The sequence below is a fragment of the Cucurbita pepo genome, chromosome LG01, assembly GCF_002806865.2.
Source record: "Cucurbita pepo subsp. pepo cultivar mu-cu-16 chromosome LG01, ASM280686v2, whole genome shotgun sequence".
In the NCBI taxonomy this organism is placed as follows: Eukaryota; Viridiplantae; Streptophyta; class Magnoliopsida; order Cucurbitales; family Cucurbitaceae; genus Cucurbita; species Cucurbita pepo.
The window spans coordinates 6,401,593-6,413,620 of NC_036638.1; the positions used below are offsets into that span (position 1 = coordinate 6,401,593).

The 12,028-nt window shown below is 36.4% G+C and overlaps 2 protein-coding genes across 4 annotated transcripts; one reads left to right on the plus strand and one right to left on the minus strand.

The window, feature by feature from the left end:
* Positions 1-1,858: 1,858 nt before the first annotated feature.
* Positions 1,859-7,196, plus strand: LOC111792701 (actin-related protein 5-like). 2 transcript variants are annotated; one of them, XM_023674261.1, is made up of 12 exons: positions 1,859-2,156; positions 2,293-2,363; positions 2,634-2,758; positions 2,996-3,040; positions 3,786-3,888; positions 4,134-4,243; positions 4,716-4,825; positions 4,909-4,999; positions 5,086-5,526; positions 5,716-5,843; positions 6,067-6,409; positions 6,509-7,196. In XM_023674261.1, exons 1-12 carry the CDS (start codon positions 2,056-2,058, stop codon positions 7,001-7,003), a joined length of 2,163 nt encoding a protein of 720 aa, XP_023530029.1. In that variant the 5' UTR covers positions 1,859-2,055; the 3' UTR covers positions 7,004-7,196. The 2 variants fall into 2 exon arrangements, with proteins under 2 accessions (XP_023530029.1, XP_023530037.1); XM_023674269.1 differs by lacking the exons at positions 1,859-2,156; positions 2,293-2,363 and having other exon boundaries at positions 2,711-2,758; positions 3,781-3,888.
* Positions 7,197-7,333: 137 nt separating this feature from the next.
* On the minus strand, positions 7,334-11,380 carry LOC111792712 (telomere repeat-binding protein 4-like). Of its 2 annotated transcripts, none has more exons than XM_023674280.1 (10): positions 11,084-11,380; positions 10,301-10,439; positions 9,392-10,211; positions 9,093-9,311; positions 8,934-8,990; positions 8,776-8,855; positions 8,399-8,643; positions 7,982-8,296; positions 7,833-7,896; positions 7,334-7,746 (listed from the first exon to the last, which is right to left on the minus strand). In XM_023674280.1, the coding sequence occupies exons 2-10, from the start codon at positions 10,379-10,381 to the stop codon at positions 7,555-7,557; spliced, it is 2,073 nt and encodes a 690-aa protein (XP_023530048.1). In that variant the 5' UTR covers positions 10,382-10,439; positions 11,084-11,380; the 3' UTR covers positions 7,334-7,554. The 2 variants fall into 2 exon arrangements, with proteins under 2 accessions (XP_023530048.1, XP_023530044.1); XM_023674276.1 differs by having other exon boundaries at positions 9,392-10,214.
* Between the last annotated feature and the right edge of the window lie 648 nt (positions 11,381-12,028).

Here is a 12,028-nt window from a genome sequence, read left to right on the forward strand (position 1 = left end):
AAATATTATATATTTGTTTATCTTTGTTGTGCAGCTTTATTTTCTTTCATTTATTTCGTGTTTTTATTTCAGAGACAATAATGCAAGTTGGACATAAAATATTTTTTTTAAAAAAGATTGATGGATGGCCATAAAGACATGCAAAAATGGAGAAAAGGGGTTTGTGGGCCTAAAATTTTATGTTTTTTAAATATAATTTTATAGTATTGATAATAAGATTTTATTATTATTATTATTATTATTATTTATATAGTATTGATCGTAATAGTTTGATTAAATAATAGTCTAATAAAATTAAAAATTATTGTTAATTTTTATCAAAATTGGTATAATGATGTATTGATATATATATATATATATTTTTTTTATTTAATTTCATTATTTTTTTTTAATGATTTATTCTCCGCTTACCAAATCAATAATAATAATAATAATAATACATCACAAAAAGAAGGAAGCAAATATACTTTCTTATCAAAAACTAAAAACAAATATTGTTATCGTAAAATATTAATTTTCGTTCCACGATTCTCTTAAATTATTTCGATAAGGAAACATAGAATCAAAATAAAAATGGAACACCGATTATAAAAAAATAACCGATGCCCATAACGTCCTCACATTCTCTCACTCTTTCATGTTGAGTTTTGAGCATTCACAACATTGAGACAAAAACACATGAACAAATTGGACAAAATCAAATCAGACAAAATAAATAAATAAATAAATATATATATATATATTCTAATGAAGCCATCACAACTATATCTTCTAATAATGGGTGAATGTGAATTTGTGATTAATTATTAACAATTTAATTATTATTAAAAATAAATAAACTAGAAAGGAAAATGTGATCAAATGGATCATCGTTTATGTTTTATACATACAAATATTGGCAATCATATTGTAATAGAGCTCGAAAAGGAGAGAGCGGTGGAATGAAATGGTAACTGTGAAGACTGTGTTTTTCTCCTCACACATGCTCCCATGTGGTTCGCCACGTTATGTTTTTTTTTTACTTTCAACCGTCGCCGGAAACTTCCAAATTTCAGTCAAATTCCGACAAACAGAACCACAACGATTCGAAGGATTTGGATTACATGTTTTTTTTTTTTATTTTAGATACAAATATGGATAAGACGCAAATGTATATTTTTTTGGAAATTTTGTATAAAATTAATAAATAAACATCTAACAACTGATTTTTTTTAATTTTTTAAATAATAGAATAGAAATGTCGATTCATCCCTAGTGTTCTTATCAAATCTATTAGATGTGTGAAAATATCGATGAAAATGTTGACATGTCGATAAAAATTTAACACCTTGAGTTCATTAGTTAAGACACGATTTTGACTAAGAAAATGTGGATTCGAATCTCTTAACCTGCATATTGTTTACTTAGATTACTGTACATTTTAAAATAATCTTTAAAAATATAATACAATACAAATACATTTAACGTCTGTAAAATAAAATTAACTCTAAATGGAGTTTAGGGCATAATAATCTCAACTATAAAATCATATATTTAAATTTTCACGCCTATTTATTATTCCACGTGTTATTAAAAAAAAAAAAAAAAAAAAAAAAAAAAAAAACAAAAAAACCTTAATGGGCCTTGTCTTCTTCCGGTGGGAAGTTTATATTTAAGCCCAGCAAAATGGCCCAATGTGAATGGCCTTTTAGCTATTTGGTCGTGATTAAAAGTACTCCCCACTAAAGGTGATTTATGCTTGGAAGCGATTTATAAGTGCCTTCATATCGGTCCAAATTTGATACTGTACCAAATTAAACCATTAATTAGCGAAAGTTAATATAATTGATTCCATAATTTTTAGTTTTCATATCGGCTCAACAGACCGGTTCAACTAAACTGCCCGTTTCCATTCCATCTTGCCCGTGCTGCCGCGCCTTCAGCTTGCTTTCCAACAACCAAAAGAGCATTCAGCGTCGTCTGTGTTCTTCTCCAGCTCGCTGCAAGTTAGGGCAAAGAAGAAGCAAGCTTCCCCCACTCCCAATATTTTCTGTTTCAGCTTCTGGACTCGTAGACATGCCGTTCGTATCGGAAATACAGAGACAATCTGATTTCAATCACTTTCCCTCCACCACTCCCATCGTTATCGACAATGGCGCCTCCTCTTTTCGCATTGGGTATCTCCATTTTTCTGGCTTCAACTCTTCGAATAAGCAGCACGAGAACGAACTTTCTTTTATTTTTACGTTCATATAAACTGTGTTCTGTTTTTTCCTTGAATTTAGTTCTCTTTGCTGTGTTTGATTCTTCCAGATGGGCAGGAGAGTCCGACCCTCGCGTTATTTTCAGGAATATTGTCCAGAGACCTCGCCACAAAGCCACTGGTATCCCTACTTTTCGTCAGTTAATCTGTTGGTTTCTTTGGTTGTTTAGTAAGGCTCAGGAGTAGCTTCTTTCTTTGAAAAATTCACACTTGCGAAGTAGAATAAAGAAAGAATTGTTGATGGATATTAACAATTGGGGCTTAGTTTTGCATCCACTCGAGTTCTCTGAAAAACTGTGACCCTCCGCTTCTGCGGAAATTATCTTGTTCTTTATGCTTTGTAAGATTATTAATTGAAGCGTAATCTGTTGTTCTTCTTATTGCAATTCAGGTGAAACGGTTACTATAGTTGGAGACCACGATCCGTCTTTGATGAAATATTTTGATTGCACACGTTCAGGTCCTCGCTCTGCTTTTGATGGCAACGTTGTTTATCAGTTTGAAAATATGGAATACGTAAGTTGAATTATTGTTTTATCTTTTGCCACTTTCAATTTTGACCTACACATGTGAACTAAAAACATTGTCTGAACTTAATTTTACTGAAACTCGGAGATAATCATATGTGGGCAACAAAGGTAACGCATGTATATTAGAAGAATGCATATAGGTGTCGCTGCATGCCTATGTGTACTTATACGAACTTGGAGAATATAAAGTTGTAGCTTGTTAATAATTCCTTGCATATATTAGGTTCTTGACTTTGGATTTGATCGGCTTGGAGCAACTGGACCAGAGGTAATTGTGCGAACATTAAGTTGCAACCTTTTTTTGGTACCTTGTTCTGTCGTTCCTCATTGCCTTCTCTCTCCGTTTCTTGTTTTTAATGCTTGCTGTCTCGCATAATCCTACTATTTTGGTAGACTCTTGGCATATCTTCAGTTCCTACCTTGAACATATATGATGATGGAGTAAGCTATCCTGGGTCCTCCGCTTCAGGAAAAGACTGTTTGTTACGGCACATTGGTTTTGTGCGCTTTGGAATATTTGATTGGAAAAAAGAGAGGAAAAAACGTTGGGTTTATATAGGACTTGCTTCGTGGGAAGGGATTTGAGGTTTGGTGTATTTTAGCATATCTCCTCTCTTTGGGTGCATAATTCGAAATTTCCTTTCGGAAATTATATTATTTATTTTTGCAATTACCAACAACAATGGGGCTCCTTAGAGCAGCTTCAGATGTCATATGTGGTGAATGAATGTTGTGATTCATATTCTTATTTGGATGTATAATTACGTATAGTTTAGACATTAATGATAGTGTAGAATACGACTTAGACTTGGTGATGCTGGTAGTATTTATAATTGAACAGCTGTTATTCTTGTTTGTTACTAGTTTAACTCTCAAAATCTTTTTTTTCCTTTCTTTTTCTAATTTGAAGAACTTTTTTTCATACGGTTTCAAATAATGCCACTTTACTTTCCCCCCACCTTTTTGTTAAACAAAGTTCTTAATTTAATTATGTTCCTTTGAGTGCAGAACAGATTGATCACCCTATCCTGATTACAGAATGTGTCTGCAATCCAGTTCAATCTCGTAGTAAAATGGCAGAGCTTTTGTTTGAGACCTATGGAGTTCCTTCAATAGGTATGGTTCTTGTTCATGTTGTTGAATTTACTATGTTCTCTAATGATCGGTCACCATAATTTTGCCGAAGTAATGTTTTCAAGCTCTTTTCTGTGGCAGTCCTTTTCCGCTGGGTTACAGATTAAGACTTATATTTTATGTTTGGCTTGTACCTCTAAACATAACCTATAATTTAATTTACTTATAGTGTTTGGTTCTACTTCTTTGACATTATTTTTTCCTTTCCCCTTGTAACTTTATTACAGCATATGGTGTCGATGCGGCATTCAGCTATATGTACAACCAACAACTTGGGATATGCGATAAAGATGGCCTTGCTATTTGCCCTGGATTTACTGCTAGCCATGTTATTCCGGTTTGCTTTAGTCTTTCATCCTCTTACTATTTCATAGAGCTTATCAATTCATTGTTGTATTGTTCTTGTAAAATAACCCGCACCGTGTATGAGGTCTCTTGCTTGTGATGCATCAAGCTATTGATCTTTCTGACTTATCAATGTTTGAGTTGGTATCAATATCGTTTTTAGTAAATATGAACTTTCTTGCTTATGATGCAAGTGTGTACTGCTGTTGATCTTTCCGTCTATATCAATGTTTGAGTTGGTGTTCATAAAGCTTTTTGTTTTTTGAATTTTCTTTTCTTCAACGTTTATGCATTGTTATAATTTTGTCAATTTGAGGTTGAGTGTTTGAAGCTCCAAACTTTGATGTTTCTAGTTGTACTATTCATGTATATATTTTATAATTGACTATTGAGTGAACTGCATCTAGCACACTTGATTTTAATGGAGAGTCTATGATAGTTGTAAACGTGATCTTTATTATCAGTTCATCGATGGGGAGCCCCTTTATAAAGGATGCTGCAGAACCAATATTGGTGGATATCATGTGACTGATTCTCTGAAGCAACTTCTTTCACTCAAATATCCTCATCACATGTAAGTAGAATTCATTTCACATATTTAGTGTGTGCGAAGTTGGCAAAAAAGAAAAAAATTCATAATTTTAGTTCATGCAAAAGGACCCAGTTCACGTGGGAGAAGGTTGAAGATCTGAAGATGGAGCATTGCTATATAGCTTCAGATTATGCATCTGAGGCTCAATTGTTTCAGGTAGCCTTCTTGGCTTTACTATTATCGTTATCATCATCGTGTGTATCCGTCCCTTCATTCAGTTTGAATCCTATATCTATGAACAGAAAGGGACCAAGGAAGTAGAAGAGAAAACTAGGTGTTGGCAACTCCCATGGATTCCACCACCTACTGAAGAGCCTCCTTCAGAAGAGGAGATCGCAAGAAAGGCCGCAATTAAGGAGAAACAAGGTCAACGATTGAGAGAAATGGCTGAAGCAAAAAGATCTTCAAGGATCAATGAGCTTGAAAATGAAGTGCGTGGTTTGGAGTTTCTTTTGCATCAGCTTGTGCAAGTGTCCGAGGTTGATATTCCATCCTTCTTGTCAGAGACTGGGTACGTCTCTAAGCAGGAAATTGAATCTGCTCTGACCAAAACAACACAATCTTTGCGGAAAGCAAAGGGTGAACGCAAGGATGATCAAGCGGAAACTGAGGATCATACAGATGCTACAAATGAAAAGTTTCATCTTATCAATGTCCCTGATGACATGTTGTCACCTGAACAGGTAAAATAAGGCTGTATATGCATGATAAACACCTGAATGTTTTAAACATTGATTCTTTTTTGTTGTTCAGCGCTGCCATACATTGTCTAAATATGATCGTTACGAGGATCCAAATGATATTAGTGCATTCTTCATAAATGCTTCTCTTTTATAATTATTGAAATTCATGCAGTTTGAGTTTCTTGGCAGATCAAAGAGAAAAGAAGGCAATTGTTTCTCAAAACCACGTCTGAAGGGCGGCAGCGCGCCAAGCAGAAACGTTATGAAGAAGAGTTAGAAAGAGAAAGGAGAAGCCAGCTGGATGAAGAAAGAAGAATGTATACACACAATCTCTTCCTACCTTGCTTGCTGGAAGTTATCCATTATATATATACATATATATTGTATGAAACTGAGCTTTTATTTAGAGAAATTAGAGAAATGAAAGAATGCACAAGGGTGGAAGTTACCATTGTTCATTTGAATGGTTCATTATACTGGATTTCTATGAATTGATTTTTTAATATGCTTGTTTTCCCCTTTCTATTTCTTCCTTTGTAGGGAGAACCCTGAGCTTTATTTAGAGGAACTGTATGTCAAATACAAGGAGCTGTCTGAAAAAGTGGAGCAGCGAAAACGAATCAAGACTAATGGAGGCCCTACAAATGGGAATAATTTATCTGGAGGAGTAGGACGTGGTGAGAGACTGAATGCTGCCCAGAGGGAGAGGATGCGACTTTTAACGACAGCAGCCTTTGATCGTGGGAAGGGTGAGGACACCTTTGGTGCAAGAGATGAAGATTGGCAGCTTTATAAACTTATGAGCAAAGATAACAATGATGATGACGATGAAGGCCCAGATGAGGATGAAGCTGAATTGGTTCGTTTATCCTCTAGGCTCCAGGTCAGTCCCAACTTAGTCTGCTTTACCTATTTACTGATTTCAAGACCTTGGTCTTTAGTTGCTGAGATATTAAGTCTAATGCCTTGCTACTGTAATCAGGACATAGATCCCACTTTTGTTCTGAAGTCAGATGTTCAACCAACTGAAGTGCCAAAATTTCGTCCACTTACCAAGGAAGACTTCCAGATTGTTATGGGGGTTGAAAGGTTTCGATGCCCTGAAATTCTATTTCATCCCAACTGGATTGGAGTTGACCAGACAGGATTAGATGAAATGACTGGTGTCTCATTACGGAGATTGCCATCGTACAGTGATGATATTGCAGAAAGATTAACCAATTCAGTACTTATTACAGGAGGAAGTTGCCTTTTTCCTGGCATGAGGGAACGCTTAGAAGCTGGAATTCGGATGATCAGGCCATGCGGGTCGCCTATTAGGGTGGTCAGAGCATTGGATCCAGTTCTCGATGCATGGCGGGGGGCTTCTGTTTATGCTGCTGCTTCACAATTCACAACACAGACTTTCAGTAGGATGGATTATTATGAGAAGGGCGAGGATTGGCTTCGCAGATACCAATTACGGTACTCACTTTAGTTAAGTTTAAGTTCGTTGATGGCTGCTGTATCCTTGACAATCCATGTTTAGTAGATGTATACTACTTCCTACCCCATGATCTGACATGCTTTGCATATAATGTCGATAATCAATCCATATCCTTTGCAAATTACCTGGACTTCCATCAGCCGTGTATTTATTTTTAATTTTTAGGTGAACGTTTCATTTTCCACTCTTGGTACTTCACTAATTGTGCAAGTTAAACTCCATTCATCAAAGCATTTTCATATTTAGCTACAAAACTTCAAGTATAGGAATTTAATGATACTGATAGACTACAATAAAACTGAATACATTGAATGTCTAATAAACACACAAAGAATTCTGTTAGAATTTTATTATTACAAGAATCATATTTACAAATGACAACTCTTCCCAAATGGGAAAGCTAAACAATGAATCAAAGTGTGAAATACAAGAAATTAAAATCATGCTTACAATTTGTCTTCCTTGATTGATTACAGCAAAGTGTCAAATGTAGCTACTATTCCTTTTTACATTATATGGCAAATTTCTTTTAGACGGCAAGCCTAACTGCTGGAGCCCTCAATGGCCTTCACGACTCCAGCTTGATGAAGCTTGCCGCTGTGTTGCTTTGCCTGATGTTGCGACCAGTAAGCATGTGCAGCCAGCACTCGATCCAGGAGTTCTTGTGGGACAGGCTCGCCCCTTCTCTGCTGAGGTGATATTTTTGCCGTGTGAACCAAGGTTTTCCATTTATCCTGCAACACATCCTCATCAGGTTAAAATTTTATTTCAACAGTAGTAATGGATCACACTAACACATGTTTAGGAGACGGAACCCCACCTTCAAATCTACGTAAGTTCGGTGATCTGCATTTTCAAATGCTCGGAATTTAACATCCCGCCACCTGCAAAAAGGAAACACAGTTTGAATTGGTTTAAACTCATGCCTTGCGGTGAGGTTGATTGTGTTGTTAGAAAGCATTGGCAAACCTTCCAGTTCCTAGCTCCTCAATGGCCTGAACCAGCGCTTCTACTTCTGAAACGGAGAAGGGTCTCCTCGTTCGACGCTGTACAGCTTCTGAACGCTTGGATTTTGGATTCAAGGGAACTACAGCTAATGCTTCCATAGTCATGTCTGGAACAGGAACCAAAGCTTTGCAATCTTGTAAAGAATTGTCAGGTAACTGGTCAATGCTGGTAGTAATCAGTTCATGTCTATTTTCATCTTGGTTTTGAGGGTTGGTCAATATAGTATTAGGTAAGGCGGCATCTAGTATTCCCGAGCTCGAAGGATTTACAGGTGAGCTGTAAAGAAATTGACACAGCACGAAAAATTTTAGGTACTCCGAAATCTCAAGATGGAACGAAACAAAAACCTAGTTGTATGTTTGAATGTAATGGTAATACCTGGGTAGAAGTTCAGTCATGTCACATGCTAATATCTGAGGGGGATCCTCAGAACACAAAGGCAGAGTAATATTATGCACAAGATTTGGCTCCAGAGTGAAACCAACGGTATCCAAGTTATCTTTACAAGAAAGTCCTGTCTGCAACAGGGTTCTGTTGTCATCTCTAACCTTATTCCCGTGAACGAGAACCCCAACACGTAATCCATCCTTGAGAATAGCAGTTACTGCCTCAAGTACTATCTTCTGGAGAAAGTTACAGAACTTATATTAGTTTGATATACAAATGGATGGCTTCTTGGCACTTTCATTGACAGAAAGTTGTTACATTGTGTTTTCAAGTCCAAAAGAGATCAGGTGAACTGCACTTTATTTTACCTTCAGCGACCCAACAGTTGCGTTTTCTGGGATATCAATGAATAGCTCTGGCACCTTGAATGATCTAATGCTAAATTTTACTGTTGAACAATCAAGCAGAGCATATGATGAGAAACCAAGTTACCAAATGATGTTAAGATGCAAGGGATCGTTCATACCATGAGCATCTTTGGAGTGGAAGGATGCTTGTTGACCTGATGGTGTTGAAACACTTGCTGCACATGTAGAGGAAATTTATTGAGATTACTGGGGCACAGAAATGTAGTTATACTGGTCCTAAATGGACTCTAAATTCAAGCAACAAGTTAGCTATGGACCTCCGTGCAATATTGCAGCTAATCCAGACTTATCGACGTTGACGCTCTTTTCGGGAGAGTTGGTTACGCTTTCACTGCTCATTCCTCCATCAGAATTCACCATGGAGCTTCGGTAGACAAATCTTCTCCTTTTGTAAAGACTATCACCCTGGTATCTCTCACTGTTGAAATACAGCTTCCTCTTGCGAAAGGGGTTTCGTGCTTCTTCGTCTATAGATTCTGATACGAAAGCGAATCAAAAGTTACAAACAGATTTCATAACAAGCAAACTACGACGAAAACTCAGAAAATGAACTCACCAGATCTAGGAACCTCACAGTCCTTCAGCTTTGGAGCTGCTTTCCAGTGTTTGGAATTCAGTAATTTCCTTATTCGTCGGCCTGCAATTCGTGATGGAGGTCTAAACGAGTTCGAGTGGATGCTAGATTTATTGGACCTAAATTTTTCATCTTCATCTCTACTTGCTAACTTAAAGTAATTCCTATATCTGGAAAACGAACTATGAATGGCATCGGTCGACAAGGGCAATTTAGTTTTGAAGCTTGAATTGGCTGTAGTTGGTGATTTCCTATGGGACTTGTTCAGATCCTTAGAATTGTGGGAATCAGCCATATTTGGAAACCCAATTCCAAATCCCTCAGCCTCATGTGCTTCTTCATTTACAATCTTCATACCAGTTTCAGTTGATTCTACAAACTCAGGGGAGCCTTCCTCTGGTTTAGCGCGATAATCTTCGAACTCCGTCTTGCGAATCACAGGCTTAACATCGCCACAGGCCTCGTCTGAGCTATTAGAATTTACGACAACTGAAGTACAATCCAAAACAGTATCATTATCTACATATTGGAGTTTCTTCAGATTTTGTTTCTGATCAGTGTTTTCTAAACCAAGATCACAGCTTTGACTGCTACCACCATCACAGCATTCCACCTTGAAAGCTCTCTCCTCGTTCGACTGTTCTTCCTTGACGACGTTTGTGCCGATCACCGAGTGATCTCCATCAGACGTATTACTACATGCCGTGCTCTCGCCATCCTGCAGAAGCTTCCCTGCTAAAGAAGCCAGCAGTTCAATTGCGCAGATCTGGCCATCCTCGAAATCGTTCTTTCTATGAACCCTCTTCTAGAATCAAGGAGGACAAGATTTAAGTGACAATTCAACAAATCAGAGAGTTATAGAAAGAGATCTGAAGATGCAATTTTACTCACCCTAAGAGATCTCGGACCTCTCGGGACGGTCCAGTCCGAAAAGCTACTGAATCTGTTATCCAGTCTCTTCTTCATCACCATGTCTTAGGCATTCATTGTGATAAAAACTCATCAAACACACAGAGATTCGCCAGTTTCACTGCCAATCATCAAAACAACAGACCAAAATCATTCAAATTTGAAATTCCAGATTCAGCAAAAACTTCGGATTGGGACGAAAATGTTGCACTTCAATTCATAACGACAGCAAGAAAAAAATAAAACAGATTTAGAAATCAAAGAACATTCAAAATTTCAATGTCACAAACTTGAAGAACTGGAAATCTGGAACAAAGAGATCGAATTTTCAAACAGAGATTAAAGAAATGAAACAAATAAGCAAAATTCAGAATTCGGAATCAAAACCCAATTCCAAAACCACGAAATGAAAACATCCGATTCATAAGTTGCTTGCTTCAACAACATAAAACCAAACAGAGAGCATCGGATCAACCCAAATTAAACCAATTTCAGAGAATTCAACTTCGAGAAGAAAGTCAAATCCACAGGATCCGATCTTAAACCCATCATAGCTTCCCAACTTCAGACGATTTCTGAAGAACCAATTGTTCATAAATCCAACAGAAATGACACAGAACAAAACCCATCCAACAAAAACATCAGAATTCATACAGATTCCCATATTTTGCGAGAACCGAACAACCCGAAGAACACGAACCAAAAAACAAAATCTAAACTCCAAAATTCTCTGTGCAAACCGGAAAAGAAAAAAAAAAAACTCACCGGTAGAAGGAGGATCCAAATAATTAATTCCAACCCAAGATCCAAGTTGGAGCTCAGATTTCAAAAAAGAAGGTAAGAAGAAGGTAAGAAGAAGAATGCAGCAAATTTAGAGGAAATTGGAAGAGGAGATCCAGAATCCATTGCAGGAAGAAGAAAAGAGATCCATGAAATTCCGAAGAAGAAAATTCAAAGATGAAAACGAGAAATGATTTCAGCGGGTAAAAAAATTGTAGAGGAGCAAAACCCCGTTTCTTAATTGTTCAAAATTAAAAAAAAAAATAAAAATAAACCAGGAACATAAACTCTCTCTAAAACCTCTTACAGCATATATCCTCAAATGTTTGACCACGAAACCGGAACATCCGGTGCCCATCCATCGTCCTTACCGGCTATATCCAGTTAAACCCACCAAAACCCTTTTCTTTTCTTTTCTATTCTTTTCTTTTCCCCGTGAGGCTGCTTCTTAACGTAATAACTCCCACTTCCTCCAATTACCTTTTGACATGTGGCACCCTCCTTTCCCTATACGCAACTTCCTTAAAAAACTTTTCCCCAACCAAAATAATTAATTAAACATTTAAATATTTTACGATCAAAATCCAATTTTTTTCATAATAAAATTAAATTTGATAATTTTGTTCGTTACATTAATCTGGTTTTTTAATATATAATTAAAGAAACAAAGTACGAGTAATTAGAGGGATTACGTACGAAAATAATAATAAGATTCTATTGATTAGAAGATGTGCATTCTCTTGTCACATTCATTGAAGGTTGAGTGTGGAATTTGGTGGACCTAATATTTAAATAATAATTTATGTTCATAATTTTATTTTAGGGAAAAATTAGAATAAGTGAATAAATAAATAAAATAAAAAGAGAGATAATTTAAGAAAATTTGAAAATTATGTGGTGAAGGTAGAGGGCATAAGAGTATGGAGAATC

Excerpts from the sequence above, each read along its gene's own strand:
- LOC111792701 (XM_023674261.1), top strand. The coding sequence starts at position 2,056 with ATGCCGTTCGTATCGGAAATACAGAGACAATCTGATTTCAATCACTTT. Across the intron at positions 2,759-2,995 it reads AGTTTGAAAATATGGAATAC|GTTCTTGACTTTGGATTTGA; the intron begins GTAAGTTGAATT and ends TGCATATATTAG. Across the intron at positions 4,244-4,715 it reads CTGCTAGCCATGTTATTCCG|TTCATCGATGGGGAGCCCCT; the intron begins GTTTGCTTTAGT and ends CTTTATTATCAG.
- LOC111792712 (XM_023674276.1), bottom strand. The coding sequence starts at position 10,381 with ATGGTGATGAAGAAGAGACTGGATAACAGATTCAGTAGCTTTTCGGAC. Across the intron at positions 8,297-8,398 it reads ATGACTGAACTTCTACCCAG|CTCACCTGTAAATCCTTCGA; the intron begins GTATTACCATTA and ends ATTTCTTTACAG. Across the intron at positions 7,897-7,981 it reads GAGGAGCTAGGAACTGGAAG|GTGGCGGGATGTTAAATTCC; the intron begins GTTTGCCAATGC and ends TCCTTTTTGCAG.